The sequence below is a fragment of the Candoia aspera genome, chromosome 3 (assembly GCF_035149785.1).
Source record: "Candoia aspera isolate rCanAsp1 chromosome 3, rCanAsp1.hap2, whole genome shotgun sequence".
Classification (NCBI taxonomy): domain Eukaryota; kingdom Metazoa; phylum Chordata; class Lepidosauria; order Squamata; family Boidae; genus Candoia; species Candoia aspera.
Genome location: NC_086155.1, coordinates 137,358,221 through 137,384,106, shown reverse-complemented (window position 1 = coordinate 137,384,106; position 25,886 = coordinate 137,358,221). Strand labels below are relative to the sequence as shown.

General features: G+C 39.3%; 1 protein-coding gene across 1 annotated transcript in view; it reads left to right on the top strand.

The window, feature by feature from the left end:
- The first annotated feature begins 8,219 nt into the window (after positions 1-8,219).
- The window catches only part of ECI2 (enoyl-CoA delta isomerase 2), a 38,136-nt gene continuing 20,469 nt past the window's right edge, over positions 8,220-25,886 (top strand). Inside the window, exons 1-2 of the mRNA XM_063298842.1 lie at positions 8,220-8,369; positions 25,314-25,476. Coding sequence (XP_063154912.1) covers positions 8,296-8,369; positions 25,314-25,476 — 237 coding nt within the window. The 5' untranslated portion in view covers positions 8,220-8,295. The remainder of the gene's footprint in view (positions 8,370-25,313; positions 25,477-25,886) is intronic.

Below are 25,886 nucleotides of genomic sequence, written 5' to 3'. Positions count from 1 at the left end.
AGAAGCCGTTAGACGCGCCTGGGAAAGTAACCTTGAGCAGGAGTGCAAACCCAAACATACATTCCAAGCCCTCAAAACAACGGAGGGGGAAGGAATGGAAAAACCCCGGGTGAAGGAACACGGAACAGAAGATGACATGTGAAACGTTACAATGTTAACAACACATTGAAATGGGAACATGACAGTAACCCTATAATGACTAAGAAAACGAACATCAAACATACTCCTACAAACAATTCAAGAGACATTCACTACATCCTCCAATCATTGCGACTTTCACCATTTGTAATAATAGACTGAATGCTAATAAATGGGATATTCACAGGAATATAATCCTTTATCTCAGCCTATCGTTGCATATTTTACTCCCTCGTGCACTTGAAAACTGTGGATTGAGTGCAGAGTATTACTTATATTTAATATATGCACAATTCCATCTATGTTACTTAAAATGAGAGATTATTTAGCTTTATTTCAATTTTTTTCCAACCAAGTTTTCAAAGACACAGTAATATCACCTCTGCTGCATCTTTCCAAGTCCAGGCATGTTGCCAACTGTAATCTTGCAAAACAAAACTCAGATAAGAACTGGTCTTTCTGCATGGAGATGATGTCCTTGTACAGCTGAGAGCAGACTGCTTTTATGAATGATTTAACCCCTTCACCTTCTTCAGTTTTTATGGAAGAAACTGATTTCATGGATTCTTTTGCCTTTCTGTCTAAGAATGAACAAGCCCCTGTTCTTCAGAGACTGGAGGAGCTAAAACAAGATCTTGCTACCTTACTCAGCAGTGGACATGATACTGCTATTTCTGCTGAGATCCCTAATAAAAAGTACATCCTGATCTAGCTGCAATCAAGATAATGATATGAATTCTTGCTTACATATTCCCATTGATCAATCTCACTCCATTACCAGTCAAGCTGCCCCAGCGTCTATATCCCACTCAAATGGGGTTCTCCACTCTATTGAACAGTACTCTTTTAAGTTCTCTAATGAAGATTATAATGCAAAACCAAGTGTTTAAGTCAGGAATACCCCAGTGGAACCTCTTATCTCTCTCTCCCAGCTAGATGATGCATATCCAATAGAGGGCGCTCACCCCAAAGCTGCGCAAAAATACTTGGTCAACTCTAACTTAGGTTATTTTGGTTTCTAATATCAAATACTTCAGTTAACCAAAAACCAGAAAACGGTATTAATTCAATGTCCCACATTTTCAAAGTGTATTTTCACCTACTCAGAATTGTATCTCAAACATTCTGGAATTAGAGGACCCTATTCCAGAGTGGACTCCAATAACCCATGTGGAAATTCAAAAGCTAATTGTGCAACAAAAAAATAATAAAGGTCCTGGTTCAGATTTAATTCCCATGGAATTCTTAAAGTTAAATCCATCATGGTGGGAATCAGTATTAGCCCCTCTTTTCACTGCAATAAATTCTTCTAAGGAAATTCCTAAAAACTGGCTCAATTCCTTCACTCTCCCAATATGTAAGAAAGGAGACAAACAAGATCCTGCCAACTACTGTCCAATTAGTCTTCTCTCTGTAATTAGTAAACTTTATGCTAGATTTCTCTGCCACAAATTATAGGACTGGATGTATTCTGAGAATATTATAGTGCCAGAACAGGCAGGATTTAGGGACAGATATTCTACAATAACTCAGTGTCTAATATTACATTATTTGGCAGAAAAATATTATAAACTTCCAAATGCAGCTCTTTTTGCAGCCTTTATTGACTTAAAGGCAGCCTCTGACTCCATCCCCTGAAAAAAAACTTTGGTGGAAATTAGCTAATTCAATGGTTGACTGTTGTCTTCTAAATTTGATTATTCCATTACACTGTGATGTCGCTACACAGATTAAGGAGGCACTAATTTTGGTGATCTAATGGAGCCTATCCCCACTCATAAAGGTGTTAAGTAAGGATATATACTACCCCCCCATTATTTAACCTTTACATTAACAATATTGTAGCTTTTGCCAATCCAGAACTTCATCCTCCATTTCCTGCCCATCATACAATCCCCATTCTTTAGTATGTGAATGATATAGCTTTTCTTTTGGTTTCAAAAATTGGGTACTGTGATAGACAGTGCCTCAAAATAAACTACCAAAAATGAAATTTCTGTTTTTTTTCCAGAATAGGCTCTGATAATCCATCAAGCTGGGCAGTTAATGGCAGACCCCTTGAGCCGGTAAAATCATTTAAATACCCAGGTATTCACTTCCAATCCTCCACATGCTGGGGTCATCAAATAAGGAAGTTGCCTATGAAAGCTCAAAAAGTATCTCTAGCAATCAATAAATTTGCTAGTTGGTGGGGGAACAACTTTGTCCCTTTAGCAATTAAACTATTCAAGGCCAAAGTTCTTGGCATGCTGCTATATGGATCTCAGATGGGTATTTACAAAAACTTCTCAGACCTTGAGTGAATACAGACAAAATTCTTACAATCAACAGCACAGTTCCCATACTCAACTTCTAATGCCATTATCAGATTAGAACTAGGTTGCATCTCATTCAAGGCCCAGGCAAGATTCTGGGATCTAAGATTCTGGGTGAAACAAATCCTTTGAGGAACCTCATTGATACATCTCATTCTGTATCAATCTACTCTGAAAAAACAAAGTGACCAAGAGAGTGTGGACTATCAATACCAGCTCAACTTGCTTTAGGCCTAGAAAAACCTTGGTAGAACTTAAACAGAGGATATGGGAGTTAGACTGTCAGGTAGACAGAGCCAGACTTTCCCATCTCTCATATAGATGAATTGTTCTCTCCCCCAGACACTCCCCAATTACTTCTATAAGTTTCTGTACACCTCACACAGAAGGCTCTTCTCCCTAGCCCGTATAGATGCTCTCCCTACTAGGATGACAGCTAGTCCATATGCCAACCTTACATATAAAGATTGAGTATGGATCTGCTTGAATATAGAGGCTGAATCTGTTTCACACATCCTTTTAAAGTACCCACTGTACACACCACTGGCGATCAGAGCTAATACACCCACTCTTTAGTCTGATAAACTCCACTCATGTTAAGAAGATTGAGGTATTCTTATTAAATGATCAATACCCAGGTGTTTTGAAGGCAGTAGCAAAATTTTTATGTATAGCCTTAGCTTATGGAAATTGTTTGGTCCCCTGCATGAAATGTTAACTTTATAGGTTTCTTCCTTTTATATATGCATGTACTATATATACCGTAGTTACTTATAAATGTATTAAGGGTGTCCTGTATTTTTTAAATTCTGTGACTTGGCCTTGGACCATAAATAAATAAATAAATAGAGGCTTTTGATACAATTGACATATCTTGCTGGGTTGCCTTATGGGATTTGGGATTGGTAGAAGGCACTACCCCTGAAGAAACAGGTTCAGGACTTTAGGGTTCTTCTAGATTTGCAGCTCCTGCTTGTGGAGCAGGTGGAAGCTAAGGCTAGAGGGGTCTTTGCCCAGCTTTGATTGCTGCACCAGTTATGACTTTATCTGGCGCAAAAGGACCTTGCTGTCTCATGCCCTTATCACCACCCAGCTGGACTACTACGCCTTTAAAGATTATTTGGAAGCTGCAGCTACAGTAGTTTCAAATGCAGCAACACGTGTGCTAACTGGAGCCTTCTCCAACCTTCGTTCCAGGTCTGCACTTCCAGGTATAATTTAAAGTGCCAGATTGGCATTTGGGTGCCTACAAGATTTCTTGTTTCAGCCAGAGGCAGCCCTACCTATTAGATAATCTATAGAGAAACTGCTCCTATCACTTCATTTTCAGAAGGCAAAGGGAGCTGTGGTCAGGAGGCATTGCTTTTCAGTAGAAGCACCACCTCTGGAGAACAGCCTCCCTGTGGAAATCAGGCTGATCCCTCCCTGAAATGCTAGATTTCTCTGCCACAAACTATAGAGCCCGAAACAGAGATTTTCTGCATCTCTATTTTATTTTCTGAGGGTTTTTTTTTAGTTATCATTGTTTATTGTTACATTTTGTTTCTGCCATGGAAGTTTGGATGTTCTAAACTATTTTCTCTGCCGAGAGTAGTTTGATTGTGGCAAGGTATAAATGTAACAAACAGACAAATAAATGCCTTGGACAATTTAAAAATCAACATTCAAAATTATCCACACTTTCAGCATCCAGTCTTTATCACAAAATAAGGCAGATTATTTGCAGTTTGAGAAAAGATGGAAGAAAATCGTGGTAAATGCAGGAAGATATTACCAGATGGATCATAGAAAATTGTGATCAAACACAGCAGTGCCACCATGCTCAACAGGGCTTACTCACTGAAAATTTTATTTAGGATTATAGCCTTAATAAGCTAATGTTCGACTTCCTAAGCGTAAGAGATGTTATTCTGTTTCATGAGCCATCTGCTGCAGGCAGAGAAGTAGGATATGAATGAAATAAACAAAAATATTCAAAAAAGGTTTGCAAAATGTTATATATGAAATACTAGATGTTGACAACTCAAAATAAATTATACATAGCTTTTAACCTGTTTAAAGGGCTACTTTTTCTCTAGTTATATAGATTTCCCCCTCTCTATATTTAATAAGGTCATTCCTGATTTTTTTTTTGTAAAAAAGAACATCAATTCACTGTTTGAACATTTCCTGTGATAGATGAAAACACTGATCATCACACATTTCTGCAGTGCAAAAACACATATATTAATTCATAAATTGTCATTATGCTAGAGTGTTTAATTGAATTGTGAATAAAGCCATGCTCCTTTTTGAAATGTGTTAACTCTATAGGAAGAAGAGAGGCAAGGCTAAGAAGAAATAATTAGGCATGTGTAGATTGTTTGATGAGATAAAACACTGTCATCAAGCCCACACCCCTCTCTCCTCAAAAGCTTCCTCTTGCTGGATTTCTCCAACCTGCCACTGGAGGGGGAATCCTCTTATTTCACTGTCCAGATAACCAGAAGCAACCTGCTCACCACCCATATATAGCTGATGATGAGAGGTGAATATTATTCCCTAAGACATGGGTATTGGTGGGGGCCAAGAGGCAAATGACAGAAGGTGCATTGCAAAATGCAAATTCTATCCCTTTTGTACTTGCATCATGATGTGAAGATGCAGTTTATCATTCTAATGCAACTGATGGTTGCTGCAAACTTCCATGTCCTAACTCACATAGGTAACACTCAGTTCCACTTAAGCTAGTTATACTGGGATGAGTCACTAATTCACATCACAGAAGAGGTGCATGCTATATGAAGATCATGTTGGCAGATTGCTAGGATAGCCTTTGGCCCAGGAGAGATCAGAAAAGTCACACACCAGGCATTTCTATAAAAATGATTTTATTTACAGAAAGCAAAACATATTTAAAAGCTTTTGCATTCTTACAGGCTCTCATTGAGAGCTGCTAAAAACTCTCTACATGCCTACACAGAAGGGAAACAGAAACTAAAACAAGTCCAGGCAAGTTCTTCCCCCCAGGTGCAAAAATTAACATCCGAAAAGGGGACAGTTGAATTCAACCTCTTCACCCGGCCAAAATGATTAGTTACCATAGTAACCTTAATCTGTAGTAGAAAACATTAACACACATTGTTCACCTAGGTGTCTTTTCCAATCCCTGAGCACCATTTGAGTGATGCTTGTACTGGATGTCCCTGTTCCCACCATAGGCTTGGCCCATTTACTGTAACTATAAATGTAGTAAAATCTCCTTACTGCATGTTCTTGCAACACACAATCATACAGATGTCAAAACCCACCATTTTGGCAATACATAACACCCCAATTTTCTGTGCAAAATGCTTACAATTTCATGAGCTCCTGCAGCTATAGAGTATCGACAACATTTCACGATATCAGTTGCCTCTTCTAGACAAGCAGCAGTAAGTGAGGCTTAGCTACTACAGCCAATTGAAGTTGGAAGATGTATCCAGTCTGTCAGACCTTGGAAGTGAGATCTGTAATTAAATTGTTTGGTTTTTCAGCCGATGTTTCTTTCTAGCTCTTTTTCTCTGAAAATTAGTTATGCACAACTGAGTGTAGGTGATCCCACTTCACAGCTTACTATGTGGAGTCAGTTTAATCAAATAGCTTTGGCATTACACATTTAACCTCCTAGAGGTACTTGGTTGTGTCAACTGAACCCTTTTTGGTGTTCCCACAACACATAAACCCATTGACCCACTTAGATGTACTGCAAGAATAGAACAATTCAATTCAAAATGCTGGTTCTGACCTTCAGAGTTTGGAACTTGGACAGCCAAAGAGTTTGGAAGCTGAGTAGCCAAAGAAACACAGAAGCCCCCTCAGCTGAGGCTAGTCTTCTCATGATTAAAGTTGGAATCCCTTTGAAAAAGCTATGACCTTGAAAATAGCACTTTTTCTAATGGCATGGAATGGAAACCAGTCACCAAAGACATTATTGTGCTCTGGAGCTAAAGTCAGTTCCTGCCTATCTTTTTAGTTTTCTTCAGTTAACACAGCATGTTGCTCCATAAAGAAGCCAAAATCCCTTTATCCTAGCACATTGTGCCAAATCTGTCAGTTTCTCAATGTTATGCAAACCAAGATACTGTACTTGGCTTATTCAGTAAACCATGGTTGAATTAACCATGGGTAAACCTGTATGTAGACATTATCAATACAATCCATTTAAGTATCCCATAATATGCAAAAGAAGACTTTAAATGGTGATCTACTTCCATCATTCCACATTAGATTCTAGTCTACTTTTTCCATAAAATATCAGCAAAACCAACATGTGAGCACCCATGGGAGGGATGGGAGATGGGGCAAGCAAATGATGACACCACCATGCAAATGCTGCATCTTACATACCCCACACAGGTGTCATCATTTTGGTTTCATTACAGTTTGCTGCAAACACTGCTGGGCCAAAACTCAAAATAACACAGTATTAAATGAATATTCTTAACTAATAATGTGTCTGTATGCCTCCAAGTCAGTCTTGACTCTTGGTGCCTGTCTGGACAAGTCCCTGAAGTTTTCTTTGCAAGGGTTTTCAGAAGTGGTTTGCCATTGCCTTCTTCCAATGCTGAGAGAGCATGACTTGCCCAAGGTCACCCAGCTGGCTTTCCTCCTAAGGAAAGACTAGAACTCACAGTCTCCCAGTTTCTAGCCTGGTGCCTTAACTACTACACCAAATTAATATCTAATTAATACTGACAGCCAATTTTACTTTATGTATTTATTTATGTGGCTGCCCAACTCCTTAAGATTATAAAATCTGTAATAGTCTTCCACATCTCATTTACCCATCTAAAAGCCCTTTCCCATTCAACTTTCCAAGTGCACAGAATCATAATAGACTCTCACTCTTATCTTGCCAATATTCAAGTACATGCTACCAAAACCACCACCACCACCACCACCTCAATTGGACTTTCTTCAGAGAAGACATGCAAGGGCTTGCATCATTATACTGTAATCCTATGTATACTTTTACAGAAATAAATGTCACAGCAGTATTTCCTCAGCTGGTGCCTTCTCCAAATGCTGATCTTTGCCCTCTAATCCCCAGACCACAAGCCCAGGCGATTATCAGAACTGAATCCCGATACATCTAGAGATCACCTAGTTAGGGATGGCTGCTCTACAGTATTTGCTGGGATAGAAGTTTGCGGGGCACGCAACTCGTCAAGATTTCTGAAGAGTCCAATAGAAGAGAGTATCTGTGGCTCAGGGTTGAACTGTGGAGTCCTTGATGCTCTTTGAGCTGGGTTGTTTGCTTGCAGACGTTTCATTACCCAAGTAGCACTGATGACGTTATCTAGTCGGGCAATGAAAGGTCTGCAAGCAAACGACCCAGCTCAGAGAGCACCAAGCACTCAACATTTCTAAAGTGCCGTGCTCAAGTCCTGCGTGGGGGGAGATTAATGTTACGCGTGAACAGGACCAGTAGGTGAAGTCAGGACATTCGAACTGACAGAATAAACGCGGAACGTTTAGGAAGAAGTGAATCACGTCACCTGTCTAGATTTACATATAATACGCTTATTTTCCACGGCCCATCGTCCCTGGATCCCTCGCCGCCGTCTTCGCCCCCTGCTCTGCTCCGTTTCCCCTCAAGAGAGCGCTCCAAGCCTCACACGATTGCCCCGCGTAATCCGGGAGTCCCGCCACGGCCAGCCTCCTCGGAAGCCTCGCTCTTCTCTTCCCAGCTCCTCCCCCAGGCGGGGGGAGGGGCGACGCCTCCTCGTGGGCCTATCACTTTGGATCCGCGAGCCTCGGCTCGCCTTTCTCGACTCGAGTGGGCGGAGGCTGCTCGCTCTTTGCCTGGCTTTCTGAGGTTATGTTCCCGGCTGCCGTCCTTAAGTTCCTGAGGCCGAAGTCGCTGCGGTCTTGCAGCCCGCTCTGTGGGATCAGGTGAGGGCGGCTGTCTGAAGGCAGAAGGCTCCCTAAAGGGGAGCGGGAGGAGAGGGAAGGGCCGCATTCGGGTGAGTTGGGCCTTCCAGAAGAAGCCGTGCCCGAGTCTTTCTCTCTTTCTCCCTGGAGGAGAGAAACTAGAGGGGGCTGTTTTTCTGGCCCTTCCACACCAGCCGGCTAAACACCGTTGCTTCTTTCCAAGTTATGATCCTGTGCGTTGTATGCCAACTGATTTTCCCGAATTGGTGCCCTCCAGATATATTGGACTACAATGCCCATCCCCGCCAGCTTTCTTGATTTTAAGAAGTTGGATTTCAGTTCTGCCTGAAAATAAACGTTTCCCTTTGCAAAGATGTCTGGGGGTAAGTCAGGGTGCTGTCATTTTAATTTTCCACAATACCGTGGAGTAAAGGGATATGGGAAGAAGCTCGAATGTTTGTTTCTTTGTTTGTTTATTTAAATTATGTTTGCTCTGTTTATTATTTATTGATTTATTAAATTTAATTATGTTTGCTGTTGGATCCAGTTGCTGGATCCTAGAAGGGTATTTTTGAGCTGGCTTAAAAGCAACTAAGAGGAACGACTAGAGGGTTCTTAGTTTGTATTGATAAATAAGGCAAGCAGAAACAGAGCTGGCAATTGCACCGCATCTGCATATTCCAAAGATTTAATGCAAGATCCTTTGAGATTTTCACTGTTTAAAATGCTGTTGCCTGCTGGAAAAAGTTTCGGATGTAAAATACTAAGTATGTATTTTAGCATGAGGAATTGTAGAATTCAGATCCTCTTGGACTCCTCTCAAGTGTTAGTAGTTCACCACACTGAAACACTGGCAGATATTGAGGTTGTTATTTGTTTAGGATCAGTTTCAAAATTATGCTCAAAGCCATGATTTGTGTGTGTGTGTGTGTGTGTATATGAATGAAACAGTTGGATAATAGGTATAATGTAGATCCCTTCAATAATCCACATTTTGGGGAAATCTGGTTTTAAAACAGCTGATTTTTTTAATGCAATAAATAAATATATCTGGTGACATTGTTACCCTGGACCAGCTTAGCTCTGTTGAAGCAATAGGAGCAATAACTAGGAAGGCGAGATGCAGGGACATGCTGATTCTTTACTTCAAAGTGTCCTCTTTTTCTCCCCACCAGCTTTTGGCTGCTGTGTTGTGATGGATCTACAAATACATTCAGGGATCAGAAATTATCTCTATTATTTATTTGCCAGTACACACTTGAACATTTGATCTTCAGCAGTGCTCCTAAGTAGATAAGTCACTCAAAGCCTGATTCCCGCCCATTGTCCTACCTGCTGTGAATAGCTGAATATGTCCACTTTAGGATGATGTGCCTTCCCCTCTCTGCACAGTGGACCATGCAAATAGATATCAATATAAGCAGCACACAGTAATCCCACTTCCTGTCCAGCATGCAGTCATATAAATAAAATGCATCTTACTGGGAAACAAGGAAATGCAGCTTCAACAATAACAACATATTCTTTAGAGGGCCATTTTGTTAGGACTATGTTGCTGGTGGCAGTACTGTACTAAATGTGAAGCATCAAGTGACTTCCTCTTTGTTCCATCCATGCATAGTATATATTGCAGATACATTTAATTAGTTACACTGTTATTGGACTACGGACTGGCCATGTGGTACATAATTGTAAGTGCTTGAAGTCTCATAAACTTGGGGTATACTGGCCCAGGCATATGTACGGTTGTCACCGCAATCATTTAAATAAGATTGGCCCAGGCATATATCAAAATGCATGTCTGCATAGGAATCAGTATTGATATACAGATTGCAGCCAGCATATGCTTTATAGTCACAGAATACTTATCTGAACCAGTTCTGATGCAACCATGTAATATGTATCTAAGCTCTTGTGCAGTTTATGGAGCAGATATGAATTGGTTCCATGATTGCATCATCATTAGGTACATATTTGAATGTACATAAATTTTATATGCATTATTTATGAGTAAGGGTATGAACATATATTAAAAATATACTATTATGTATTCTTTTAATAATATTGTTCAGCCAAGACAGCAGGAGGCAGAGTTTCCTGATAGATATGAATTTGAGGGCTACGAACTGTGTATCTGTTTTGTTTTGAGCTTGAAACAATTTATTGCATCCCAAAAGTTTGGGATTGACTGCAGCTTGACAAAACAAAACTCAAATCATTTGCCCTTTCACTGTTTCACTGAAACAAAACTCAACAGTTTCTAGTGTTGTGGCAATATTGGGAGCCTCTTGGGCTGCAAAATTTGTTCCCTTCTTTAAGTTCAGATTTGTTGTAGCTCAGATTTGCTAGTCCTGGCTTTCCTTGAACAACGTTTTTCTTGATCTCAACCTGAATTCTTCCCCCACCGCATCTTTGGCATAGTGTCAAAGACATGCAGTTTATAAAAAAATGTGTGGATACAGCAAAAGCCAGCAAAAACAAGTAAATACAATGATTAATATAGAAGGAACTTAATCTTCAGGATGTTCACTTGCCACATTCAGCAATGTGGTAGGGAACTCTGATGATCTTTGGCAAAATAGGATGGAAGAGTGATTGTCCTGGTCTTGCTTGACTTGTCAGCAGCCTTCAGTTATGTCAACCACGGTAACCTTCTGGTCCGGCTACAAAGATTCGGACTAGGGGGTCACCATGCATCATTGGTTCTCCCCCTTCCTATGCAGCTGGTCCCAGTCTGTGATGGTGGGTGAAGAGAAAGCAAGCCTACTGTACTATGTTATGAGGTACTACAGGGTTCAGTCCTTTCCACCCCTGTTATTTAATGTCTGCATGAAGCTGCTGGGTCAGGTAGCATCCATATGCAGATAATACCCAGTTGTAGTTCACCACTGGCTGGACAGGTCATGCAGCTGAGATGCCTGACTTGGTGCCCAGAGGCTGTTAGGGTCTGGATGAGGAGGAACAGGCTTACACTGAATCCTAGCAAGACAGAGTGGCTGTGGATACAGATACCTTCTGACCAGAGATATACCACCTTTAATTCTGAATGGGGTCATGTTCCCTTGGATGGAATGGGCTCATAATTTGGGAGTTCCTTGGAACTCATAGCTCCTGCTTGAAAAGCAGGTGGAGACCATAGCCAGGAGATCCTTTGGATAATTAACTTGTGTGCACCAATTGCAAACTTTCCTGGACCAGGAGGTATTATATAGTCACTCAGGCTCTTGTCACTTCAGAACTGGACTACTGCAAGGCACTCTATATGGAGCTGCCCTTGAAGACCACCAGGAAGCTTAAATCTGTTCAACATGCAAGTGCATGAGTAGAATTGGGAGCCTTGAGATTTGCCTATGTAACACTTCTACTCTAGCAGCCACACTGGCTGCCAGCCAACTTTCAAATGCAAATCAATGTGTTGGTCATCACCTTTAAAGCCCTATATGGTGCAAGCTTGCTTTCTCCAAAACTATCTTATCAGAAGTGAATATGCTCATCCTGCAGGATCTGGGAGGAAAGTCCTGTTGAGGGTCCCATTTCCAAAGGAGTTCCATATATAAGGGCCCTGGAGCAGGGTTTTCTCAAATATGGCATGTCTCCTATGACACAGGTTGCCCACATGTATAAGGACCACCTCCTCCTTACTGAGTTTCCAAAAAGAGGTGAAAATTTCATTCTGGAAGAGAATATTTGGGGATGTTATGTTTTTGTTTATGACCAACTTCTGATTATAAAATACACAGTCGTGCACTGCTTAGACCTGTTTTAGAGTAGAGTGGCATAGAAGTAAAAATACAAGACTCCATTTTCTCTTTGCCTCAGTATATACATGCTTAAATATTGAGGCAAAGAGAAAATGGAGTCTTGGTGATCCTGATAATGGATTGTATGTGGTCACAGAGGTGATGTCTTCATGCAGTAATGGTGAGGCCCACCTGCACCAGCAAGTCAACCATGAAATAAATTGGCAATTTCATGAGGAACAGAGAATTGAAATATTCCCCCTCTCACAAGCACCCATGTGGCTGGAGAATGTAGTTCACATTAATTCCATCACTGTGTTCTTGGGCATATGTGGTACTTGAGAAGGTCAACTTGACCACCTAAAGCCCAAGTGTTCTCTGGTGCTGTGGCTGCTGCCATCTGTTTCCATTCTTTCTCTTCATCTTTACTTTCCCTCCTCATTCCCCCACCCAGGAAAAGCAGTTTCTGCAAGAGCGGCTGCTGCCCACTGAAACATAAAGTGTATCCGTAGCTGGTAGCTGTTGCTGCTGGCCGAGGATGCTCATTGCAAAGACTACATCCTAAACTTTACTTTGTTCAGGCACACACTTCAGATACTCACTTAACATACTTCCAAATTATCCATGAAGCTCCAATCTGTCTACCATACACAGTATTCTTGCCCTGTGGCTTTCCTGAGACCATTAGTTATGTGGAGGTCACCCTAACCATTTACACACAACCCCTCCATTTCAAAATTCATGTGAGAGATAGGGTCCTTCATGCTGATATCAGATGATATGGTGGTGCAAATCTGGGTCTGAAAGGGGGAGAGGCTGGGTTATTTGTGAGTTGGATGAGATGGGGGCAGAACTGGGCTTGATTTTTTTCCTAAAACCAAATTCTCAAAACACTTTTGATTTGAAACTGCTGCACTTTGGTTCATTCTCGAACTAAATCCTCCAAAGCCCATGGTTTGTTTTCTACAGAAGCTGTTCCATGCTCAAACAGTTCGTATTTGAATCATTTTGCACATCCCTATTGAGAATTCTTTCATTGGTGACATACCTGTAGGAATTTGATCTTGGTTAATACTATCTGCAAGAGAGCTTAGGGTTGTCCAGAATGCCTTGCAGCAGGGAAAAGAAAAATCTCCAATGCTAATTCCTTCTGGAAATAATGTGCGTAACAGCTGAACAAAAGTGAGAGAATTAATAGCACATTTATCTATGACAGCTTTCTCCAACCTTGTACCCTCTAAGTATCTTGTATTACAATTATTACTTCAAATCACTGTGGGAATGTCCAACAGATCAGAATGGAGTAGCTATTTAGAATATTACCATACTATGGAGTCAGTGAAGATGAACTAATACTATGGATTAACTAATCTTCATTCTCAGCTATTTTTAATCTTAATATTTCATTATTCTACCAATACAAAGAATGTTGGAGTGCTTTGGTTGATTGCTTTCTGCAATATATTGTATAAATCAGTACAAATGACCTAAATGTTTAAATGATTAACTGTTCTGGGATAAAACATAAATCATGGGCTTTTGATTCTTTGAATTTCTGATTGACTTCTTTAGAATTATGGTAAGATGTAACTAGTATTCCATATTCCTGGCATTTGACTGTAATAAAATATATATCTGACATAAAAGGTGAAATCTCTAGTAAGAATAGTGTATTTTCAAGGATATTACATTTGTATGGTTCTTTGTAATGCAATGACAACTATTGCTGCATCACTCTGATTTAGCATTATCTTCTAAAAACAAAGTAATATTGTAATCTTTTGACTAATTTCAGGGTTATTTTAAGCAAACAGTTCAAGGCATAATTATGGCAAAATACTACAGATGTTTTAGAAAAATAAGTAATTGTAGCTTATGTGTTCCAAATCACAGTGAACAAACAGCTTTTAACATATAATTTGTTTTTTAACTTTTAACAAAGAAGGAAAAGGAAAAAAAATACATTCTTTAGTTCATTCTTATTTCCCTGCCAAAGAAAAAAGAGGTTGTCTCTAAACAACAGCCTACATGCATAATGTTGTTACAAAGGCTCTTTAAATGCAACATTATCCTGTATGAATTCCATCTCTTTAATTCCTTGTATTCTGAAACAATCAGTTGCAAACTGAAATAACTTCTTGAAGTGCCTTTCCCAATTAATGGGAAAGTCAGATTACCACTGCATATATTTACATGTAGCATATAACTTGGTTCTAAATTGTGAAATTGATCCAGGACTGTATGAATTAAGTACAGTAGTTCAGTTCAGTGGTGCTCTCACAGAAGTTTCCTTGTACAAGTAACTATTTCATCTGTCTTTCTAATTGTAGCAATGTTTTTAAAAGCATTTTATAATCTCCTAAAAATGTCTGGAATCTAAGCACCAAGAGGCATGAAACCATTGATCTCATCATGAATATCTGCTTTCACTAACAGAGCTAATTGGAAGTTTTTTCTGTAGGGACAATAGTTGTTTTGTAATATTAAAATGCTTGGAGAGTGAACCAGCAAATTGGAGATTGAACTACTATAATGAGTTCCATACTCATTCAGAATGTGGCACCTGCAATCCATCTAAGAAAATGAACATTTCCAAGGCTAAAAGTAGTGATAAGTGTATACATTGAATATGAGGGCAAAAAAGTGACACGCTACACCTTTTTAAAAAAAAACAATGCTGTAAGTATAACTTTTACAGAAAGATCTATATGGTTTAGGAAGCATCTAGCACTAAGATTTTAGGCATGATTTTCTTGAGCAAAGCAAATTTATTGTATGATAGAATATTGAGGATTATAGACTACCACCTAATTCCTAAACTTTTATGCTAGTGTATAAAAGTACCAGTACAAAGAATTAACATATAACAATTAAACTGTACCACTCTATGAATCTTTAGGGCTACAAGCTTCAGATCAGATTGTAAGATTAGGTACAAGCAATTGCCCATATGTCCACTATAGTAAGCTGTTTGTGTTTGTTTATTTAACTCAATAAACCACAACTCACATAGTACACTAAACCAGTATCTTTAGAAAGAACACACACAGCTGGGTGCTTGCAGCCAGTCAGCAATCAGAACAAATAGGAATAGGGTAGTTTTGTGAGAGAATTGGTGAGTTGTGAAGTTGATCTGATAACTTTGTGGAAAATATGTGTGGTTGATTATGTGGAATTGTGTCATTTTTGGGTTAGAATGTGTGCATTCACTTGTTTGCTGGGCACATGATCTGAGAAGGAGCTGCAGCCGAAGGCATCTGCAGGATGATCAAAAAAGTCAAAATGGTGGCCACAGTTGTGCAATCAAATCCTCACCTCTTTTGTTTGTTCATGATCATGACCATCATCTTGACTTTTTTGACCTCCCCATGGATACAGCTGACTCCCAGATGAGGGGACCATATAGTGGACAAAGCCACATTCCTCAGTTAGCCACTCAATTTGAGACATTGCTTTTTAGAACAATGTTTATTTGGATCTCATTAGGCCCATATAGCCACAGATCTTTCTATGGAGTTCAAACTCTACCAGGAATCTGTGGTCTGAGAGCTTAAGAAAAAAGAATGAGGACTATATATACCATTTTAAAGACAGACTCTATACAGTATAGTTGTAATCAAAATTATTCAACCCCCATTGCAAATCAGGTTGATTGTCAAAACGTACAGACTTTCAGCTGTTTGCAGTGAACAAATCAAACAAAAGCAATTGAAATAGCTCAATGCAATGGATGCTTCAAGTGGTGTCCCCAAATTCAACTGAAAATGCAACTTATAATGACTTCTCCAGTCTCAAAATTATTCAACCCCTTCATGGCAAGCATCTTCAGTACATAGTAGAGCACCTTTTTGCTATTATGACCTGCTGCAAACGAGATGCATAGCCAGACACCAGCTTCTGGCAGCGTTTCTGGGGAATCCTAGCCTATTCCTCATGAGCAACGGCCTCCAGTTCAGTAATATTCTTGGGTTTACGTGCTGCAATTGCCTTCTTCAAATCCCACCAGAGATTTTCTATGGGGTTCAAGTCAGGTGACTGTGATGGCCACTGTAGAATCTTCCAGGACTTCTTCTGCATCCAAGCCTTAGTGGAATTTGAGGTATGCTTGGGATCATTGTCCTGTTGGAAGGTCCAATGACACCCAAGCTTCAGCTTCCTTACAGACGGCATGTTGTTTTCTCCTAGGATTTCCTTATACTGCAATGAATCCATCTTGCCGTCCACACACTGCAGGTTTCCAGTGCCAGAGGATACAAAGCAGCCCCAGAGCATCACCGAGCCATCACCATGCTTAACTGTAGGCAGAGTGTTCTTTTCAGCGTATGCTTCATTCTTCTTCCTCCAGACATACCACTGATCCATCAGGCCGAAAAGTTCCAGTTTTGTTTCATCGCTCCACAGAACAGAATCCCAAAACTTCTGTGACTTATTTATATGATTTTGAGCATATTGGAGCTGACTTTTCTTGTGCTTTGGAGTGAGTAGTGGTGTACGTCTTGGAGTTCTGGCATGGGAACCGTCTGTGTTTAGTATGCGCCTTACTGTGCTCATTGAAACCTCAGTGCCTGTTGCCACCAAGTCTTGCTGCAGGTCTTTTGCAGTCACTCGAGGGTTTCTCTCCACCTGCTTTCTCAGAAATCTGGTTGCAGCCACTGACAGCTTCCTTTTTCTGCCCCGTCCAGGTGGTATAACCACTGTTCCTTTACTTTGAACTTGCGAACTATGCTTCCAATGGTGTCTCAAGGAACATTCAGTGCCTTTCTATCTTTTTGTATCCTGGTCCTTGTTTGTGAAGGGCGATGATCTCTTCTCTTACCTTTTTGGGTCATTCTTTTGACTTAGCCATACTGTGTATCTACATGCAGTCAAGCGGGACACTCAACAAACCCCTAGCCACTTCAGGTATTCGTTCTAGCTCAAACACACCTGGTGCAACTAATGAAGCCCTTGATTAGTTGCATCAGGTGTGCTTGAGACAACACCTGTTTTGCATACTGTATGTGTGCTGTTGTGATGGATTCTGTTCAGGCAGTTGAATAATTTTGAGACTGGAGATGTCTTTATAAGTTGCATTTTCAGTTGAATTTGGGGACACCACTTGAAGCATTTGTTGTGTTGAGCTATTTCAATTGCTTTTGTTTGATTTGTTCATTGCAAACAGCTGAAAGTCTGTACAATTTGACAATCAACCTGATTTGCAATGGGGGTTGAATAATTTCAATTACAACTGTATATTTATTCCTACAACACCACTGAACACCAGGGCCTGGATAGTCCTAAAGCAAATTCACTGTATATAGTTACCTAAAGTACAATGAGTTCAATTCCCTGTAGAACATTTGAACCCCATACAAAGACCTGTGGGCATGTATGCCTGAGGAGTCCCAAACAGGATGAAACCAGTTGTATCCTGCCGCCTGGTAGTCAATATAAGTAAAAACACCATACAGAATAAACACTAAGATTGGGCTTATTCTGCATATCAAAATGGTAGTTAACATGTAAATATCATATGCAATGCTGCTACACATCTTCAGATGAAATAATAGTTTATGAGAATCTTGAATTAATAATTTGTATCAGTAAAATATTTAATATTTGGTTTACAAATGCTAATTATGGAGTATAGGAAATGTCAACTTGTAATCTAATTAATAAAATAATGCAACTGTATAGATTTCTGAAATTTTCAATACAATATTTTCATATATAATCATGTACTTACCTGCTTTTCATAAATCTTTCTGATTTTTGTTTGTATTACAGATATTATTATATAGCTTGCAAGTTTAATATTCCTGATTGATTACAGTTGTTGCTTCATTACTCAAAATCATTTTATTCAGTTAATTGTTTCTTTAATACTCTGTAAAAGTTCATAATGGTATGGGGATACCAAGTCATCTTGTCTGCCTCCTGAAGAATCTGTATAATGACCAAGTAGCAACGGTAAGAACAGACCATGGAAAAATGGACTGGTTTAAGACTGGGAAAGGAGTATGGCGGGGTTGTATACTCTCACCCTGCCTATTCAACTTATATGCAGAACACATCATGCGACGTGCTGGGCTTGAAGAGTCCAAGGCTGGAGTTAAAATCGCTGGAAGAAACATTAACAATCTCAGATATGCAGATGATACCACTTTGATGGCTGAAAGCGAGGAGGAACTGAGGAGCCTTATGATGAAGGTGAAAGAAGAAAGTGCAAAAGCTGGGTTGCAGTTAAACCTCAAAGAAGCCAAGATTATGGCAACCAGCTTGATTGATAACTGGCAAATAGAGGGAGAAGGCGTAGAAGCAGTGACAGACTTTGTATTTCTAGGTGCAAAGGTTACTGCAGATGCTGACTGCAGCCAGGAAATCAGAAGACGTTTAATCCTTGGGAGAAGAACAATGACAAATCTCAATAAGATAGTTAAGAGCAGAGACACCACACTGACAACAAAGGTCCGCATAGTTAAAGCAATGGTATTCCCTGTAGTAACATATGGCTGCAAGAGTTGGACCATAAGAAGGGCTGAGGGAAGGAAGATAGATGCTTTTGAACTATGGTGTTGGAGGAAAATTCTGAGAGTGCCTTGGACTGTAAGAAGATCAAACCAGTCCATCCTCCAGAAAATAAAGCCAGACTGCTCACTTGAGGGAATGATATTAAAGGCAAAACTGAAGTACTTTGGCCATATAATGAGAAGACAGGACACCCTGGAGAAGATGCTGAAAGTGGAAGGCAAAAGGAAGAGGGGCCGACCAAGGGCAAGATGGATGGATGATATTGTAGAGGTCACGGACTTGTCCTTGGGGGAGCTGGGGATGGCAACAACCAACAGGAAGTTCTGGTGTGAGCTGGTCCATAAAGTCACGAAGAGTCAGAAGCAACGGAACGAATAAACATAATTAGAGTGATAAAAGATTGATTTTCCTTTCAATCAAGGATAAAGAACTTTTATCTATCAAAGTCTTCCTTGCTCTCCTTTCTGCAAACCTTTTCTTTTTCCTTCCTTTCTCTGCCCAGTGTGCTCTCAGGCAAGGGATAGATAGCTCTTGTTAAAAGGCAGAACTAATTGCTTACAAAAGTCTTTGAAATTAGGCTGTAGGCCACAGTATTTCAGTGATTAGTTGTGATTGAAATAACTTAAATTCTTGAGCTCAATATATGGGGTGCTACAGGGTTCTATTCTCCCCCCCCCCACACCCCCGACAGCTACATGAAACCACTGAGTGAGGTCATTTGCTTTTTTGGGATTCAGTACACTGAAGTTACTCAATTATATCTTTCAACCCCAGGCCAACCAAGTGAGGTTTTCAAGGTTTTGTCTCAGTGCCTGGAGGCTGTGTGGGTTTGGATGAGGAACCATCTCCAACTCAAACCTAACTGTACTTAATTTTTCACACATAGCTTCTCCATTTTGGCTTTATTTTTGTCAAATAAATAATGACACAGTGTGATATGTCATGTGTTGTTGTTCATCTCAGGTTGTATTTACCTAATTTTAAGACCTGCTAAGGACCAGATGATTTTTATTGTGTTCTGATATGTAAAACCATAGAACTCAAAGAGGGTTTACTTTCCTTTTCACATGACTGTATATATTTTTTTAAATTGCCCAATGGGAAGATTATTTCTTTCACTTAGAATGGCAGAGTGCCTTCCCATGTTCCAGGCAACCCTGATGTAACCAGTAGGAGATCGGCCACAAAGAACAAGCTTTTCTTCCTTTATGATTTGGGTTGTGTTTCTGAAGCTACTTCCAGGTAAAGCTTTTACAGTTCAGCTCCCTGCCTCATTCACTCCCACATATTTCCATAGCTTCTCCCATCTCTCTTTCTTAGTGCAGAGAATCCATCTATGATAAAAAGAGCTTACTGCAGTATAATTGTTTTATAAAGTACTTTTGCACGTACTTAAGCATGGCACCTGAATTTAGAGATCACCTCAAAAATAGATTCGATGCACTAAACACTGATGACCAAAGACCAGAAGAGTTGTGGGAAGACATTAAGAACATAATATGCAAAGAAAGTGAAAGATCATTAAAAAGGCAGGAAAGAAAGAAAAGATCCAAATGGATGTCAGATGAGACTCTGGAACTTGCTCTTAAATGCCGAGTAGCTAAAGCTAATGGAAAAAAGAAAGAAGTAAGAGAGCTAAATAGAGAATTTCAAAGGGCAGCTCGAAAAGATAAGGAAAAATATTATGATGAAATATGGGAAGACCTAGAGTTAGAAAATCAAAGAGGAAGAACACAATCAGCATTTCTCAAGCTGAAAAAGCTGAAGAGAAAATTCAAGCCCCAAGTTGCTATCCTTAAAGATTCTATGGGCAATACATTAAATGACGTGGGTAGTATTAAGAGAAGATGGAAGGAATATACAGAATCACTGTATGAAAAAGAGTTAGTTGATGTTCAGCTATTTAAGGAGGTAGAATTTGATCAAGAACCATCGGTACTGAACCATCGGTACTTCAAGCTGCACTGAAGGCTTTGGCGCTTTCTATTCCAACTAAGTGGAAGATTTAGAGTTGCTTAGACATTTCATGAACATTGGAAATTATGCAGGGACTTTGATCTGTATAAATTATAGGTATCCTCAATGGTAGCAGTAAGATTTACTTTTTTTCCCCCAAAATTCTGCCATTGATCTCCAGGGGAGGAAGGCTCATGTAAACTGGGGAAACCTGCTCTTTTGTTTAGCAGTAGGGTTTTTTACATTTCATCCCATTCATTCATTCATTCATTCATGTATGTATGTGTGTTTTAAAGAGAACATAAAAACTTAAGACAAACTAATACAGAATAAAGAAAATAAAGAAAAAGAGAAAGGAAAAGAAAAAAAGTGCAGAAAGAAAAGATAGAAAGAAATAGAAAGAAGAAACTTTCAATTTCCTTTGCAGCAAATATAAGTATAATTACAAAGCTATCTCTTATTCTATGATTACAAAGAAAAAGCTCACTTTTTTCTATTATCCATTTTTTCCCCTAATCATCAAAACCACAAGTTATGAGTGCATTTCTTTCTGTTTTATGCAAAAAGTCTATAAGGGGTTTCCAGGCAGCTAATAGGAATCTTTCAAAACAATTATATCTGTATTGCCCATTTCAGTCTTGTATTAAAATGCTGCTGCAAGACTTGATCCCTTGTTTTCTTTCCAACAAAATGGAATATCCTGAGGGACATTCCTCATTCTGGTAAATCTGGAATTTATTCAATAAATCTTACCAATGTCTGCATCCATATCTTCTTCCAAGTCCAAAAAGTTTGCAAAAACTTTAATAATCCGCTCTCTAATATTTTCATCTGAAACCTCTGGAACAACTCTGAATCACAAGCACAATTCTTTCTCTCTCAATTCCAGTAAAGTCAGATTATCCAATTCTCTTTCCAACTCTCTGCCTTGAACCTCTGTCTTGCTCTCTAAAATTTCCACTGTATCATCAATTTGTTTTACCTCTCTAGATATTTGCTTTCTAGAACTATCCATCTTTTTAACATCTTCTCTCATCAGCTCTTTCAACTTTAAAAATCTTGCATCTATTCTTTCTGCAAAAGCATCCATTTGATTCCCCATCTGATCAAATTTATTTCCCATCTGTTCAAAAAATTTCTGAAGTATATCTTGTGTCACTATTTTTTCCACAGGTTGCTCTAATGAGCCCCTCTCTTGCCATTTTTCTAGTAGCCATTTTTAATCCAAAACTGAAGATGTCTCAAGCAGGCAAAGTAAAATCACAAGCCTCTCCTTTTTTTTCCTTTATTATCTTCTTGTGTTTCTGACACTTTCGTTTTAGTAGCTCTCAACAGTTTCAGACGCAACAGGCATCACATCTCCATGGCAACTAAACATCACAGTCTGATTCTTTACTTTATGTTTTGTTATGTAGATTCTGCCAATTAAATACACTCTTTAAACACAAACAACAAGCATTCCCACACTGGGCTGTCTCTTTAATTGGCTTAATGAAAATGTACACCAAAGCACTTTTGTCAAAAGTAAAAATGATAAAAATAAAAATAGAAAAATGGGGAAGAAAAGACTGTCCCCCTGTCAGTTTTAAAACTTTCTTACATCTTCTCTTAATTAAGTTTTTTGCAAAGAGTTCTTGAATCTTTAAATTAAAGTCTCTGTTTCTTGGGGCTCTTTTTTTTTTTTTTTTGGTAATCTTGAAAGGAGGTTTAACTCACCACAAGGAGTCTTATCTTTGCCACAGAGCAAATCTCTCTTCATCTGTAAATCAACTACTTCCTGAAGTGATTAAGAAATGGAGAAGGCAAAGCTCGATGTCTGTATCGACTCCACCGCAGTTAGGAGCATAGATGGATTCCTAGGACTCCCAGCAGCTTGACTCCTGAGCCAACTGCAAAAACTTTTCTGTTTCTGCAGATTACTCACAAGGATCTTACATCCGGAGTACAGGTGGTTAATCTCACGACTCCCTTTGATCCAGGGAGATTGCACCAGCCAGAATCCACCTTCCAGCCAATGTTCTCAGCTGCAGTGTCTCTTCACACATCAGAGAGCATGATCCTGCCATAATTCCTCCGCTGGAAGCTCACATTTCATCCAGTTCTGGTAGCATACTGGGAACCATTCACTTGTGAAAGGACAGTTAGTTTAGTAATAAGCTGCTTATACTAGTCCCTGTCCGTCTAGTAGGAAGATTTGTTTGTTTGTTTGTTTGTTTAGCTACCCTCTCACAGACAGACTCTGGGCAGTGTACAATACAACAATTAAAAACTCCATAACAATCTAAAAACAGTCAAAAATAAAATAAACATATAAAGCATAGTTTCCATGAATCTAAACTAACCCATGGCTTTCTAAAAAAGGATGAATATAGTCAATTATATAGGGGTCTTTCCAATATTTCCTTTTGAGGTTTACTATTTTCTCCTGTTTTAACAGACTGAATCAGATTCTCTGATTTGCAAAATATTGCATAATTCAATCATCTCATTTCTAGTAAAGTGATTCCCCCCGTCAGAATTTATAGCCAATAGTATACCAAAGACACAAAGCAAATTTCTCAATAGGTTTTTGACTACAGGTAGTCTTCACTTAATGACCATTCATTTAATTATGGTCCGAAGTTACGATGGCCTTGGAAAAAGTGCTTTACGACCTGTACTCACACTTATTACCGTTGCACCACCCCTGCAGTCACATGATTGCAGTTTGGGCACTTGACGGCCAACTTGCATTTACAACCAGTTGCAGTGTCCTGTGGTCACATGATCATGCAACCTTTTTTGCCGGTTTCCAGCAAAAAGTGTCCATTGGGGAAGCTGGATTGGCTTAATGAACTGTGATTCTCTTAACAACAGTCATAAAAATGGTCATAAAATTGGGTCTGGTCATGTGGTGACTCCCTTAACAACCACACCGCTTAACTAATTTTCCAGTCCCTATTATGGTTGTTAAGTGAGGACTATCTGTATAGGTGGTTGATGGTGGAAACCTCTGAGCTGTTGGCCTTTGCCCACTTTATGTTTCTGGCAATTTAAACAGCTTGCACATACCTGAGCACTAGCAGAAGAAAAATGCAGGGCATACCATAGTTTTGAATTTTCATTTACATCACCCAACAAAATTAGTAAAAAAAAAAAAAAAAAAGGAGGTTTGGAGATGGGGTATGGGGTAGAGATAGTTGTTCTGAGAAAGGAAGGAGAGAATAGTGGGTGAAAATGAGGTGAAGGAAAAAGGTAACTTACTATGGATGAAAGCAAAGGAGAGAAATCCTATGTATGTATTACCAAAGAATAAAAACTCACCAGGCAAGCAGCACTGGTGAGCTAATCTTCATAGGCATTGATGCAACCTATGTCTGCATGGAGGTAGTTCTTATGGAAAACCTGGATGCTTTGAAGATTACTCACAAGCCTGACTTAGAGGCAGGGCTCACCCCTGTTGTTTGCCTTAACAATTTCAACCCATTTTGTAATGCCTGAACAGACTTGGCAAGGGGACTTAAACTCACAGCCTGGCTGCATGTGGCCCATCATGTCATTTTTTACGGCACAAAACATATTGTGTAAGCACTCAGGACACTGACTGGCAAAGTCAGGGCACTGCACATTGTGTAGTTGTGATGCAGGCCTTTTCCTCCTTTTGTACATGCTTCCATCATTCTACCCACCCAACAGCCCTGGATTGAAGAAAAGTAAGATCTCTGTTCAGCAGAGAAGGGAAGAAAAAGGAAGTAGAAATTGGGCAGCTTTGGGATGGTTTCTTAGATTGCATTGTCCTAGATACAACCTCAAACAAATATTACAAGTCAACACAACAATATAACTAAATATTGGTATTCTGGTTAGTGAAAAACACTGCTAGCTAAGCAGCCAAAATGATTCTGTTTCACAGCTCTATTTCTCAGGTTACTCTGTTTTGCACTGATGTTTCTTTTATTTAACTTGTTTAATGACAAACTATGATACTCTTACTTTATTTTTGACTCTAGAGACTTTTCTGTGAAAGTATGAAAAGGGTTCATCATTACAGCCTTCAGTATAATGAACTAGCCCTTATGCAACACTCATGATGATTTAAGTTTGAAATTCCTGGGCTAAACTGTTTGCCTGGGGGTGGGGGTGGGGTGGGAAGTGTTGCTGTGGGACGGGGAGAAGCCATTGCCAGCACTTTAGCCACGAACTCCACAGCCGTATTGCTATATTGCTAGAGGCTGCGTGCACAGGTGATCAAAAACAATTCCTCACTTTCAGTAGCACATGCCTCTCTCTTAATAACCCCTTTTCAATTAAAGCTGATTATTTGGAGAAAGAATCTCACCTTCAGGTAATACAGGGTATTTATATGTGAGCATATATACATGTGTGTCTGTGTCTGTGTAGCTAGCTAGCTATGCATAGATATGCATATGTTAAGTAACAAGAAGTGGGGGAAGAAAGAGGCTTGCCTTTTGCTTTCTAAAGCCAGCCAGCTTGTCTGCTGTTTTGTTTTGTGGCTGACTGTTAAACCTTTACAGTGTTCTGGTTCCATTTTGGTAGCATCCCAATGACGTTCACAGCATAATGCTTATACAGAAGAATGGATTAAGCATTCTTGTTCAAAGGTTAATTTTGCCCCAGGCAGCGCTAGATCTTTGTACTTATTAACTGATCTTTGGTCTGTGAATGATATTGAGCATATGACAAGTCCTCTGAATATTTTATTGGTTGAGCATCTGAACAGGGCAACTTGGTCTTCCTATTCTTCTTTTTCTTTTCACAGTAAAGCATACGGTGTTCGTTTTCCTGTGCTGCAATTACACACAACTAATTCTACCATGCAGTTCAGTCAGGAAGACTTTGACAAGGCCAAAGAGCAGGTGAAGTTTTTGCAGGATGAACCTAGCGATGAAGTAAAGTTGAAGCTTTATGCATTGTTTAAACAGGTATTCTGACCATTACCTTCTTAAATATGTGCATTTAAAAATATATATATTTGGAATCTCTCTCTCTCTCTCTCTCTGTCTCTCTGTGTTCGTGTGTCTCAAAGTTGCACATAGTATGTCCTGTTTTTAAAAGTGCTAGGTTGGTATGTTTACATAAACTTCCCTGGACAGTTTTACCAATTATTTTTAACACCTATTTTCACTTCTTTATTCTTTAAAATATGTCAGAACAGAATGAACTTTATTATGGTCAGTGATCAGTGCAAAAAAATAAAAAGGGAAATACAGAAAAATAATCATGTACATATAGGTAAAGTATGTAAATTTACAATAGCATAAAAATTATAGATCTAAAACCTGAAAAACATGTTGAGTTGATTTAGTTAACTAAACCGATATAACCTATTATC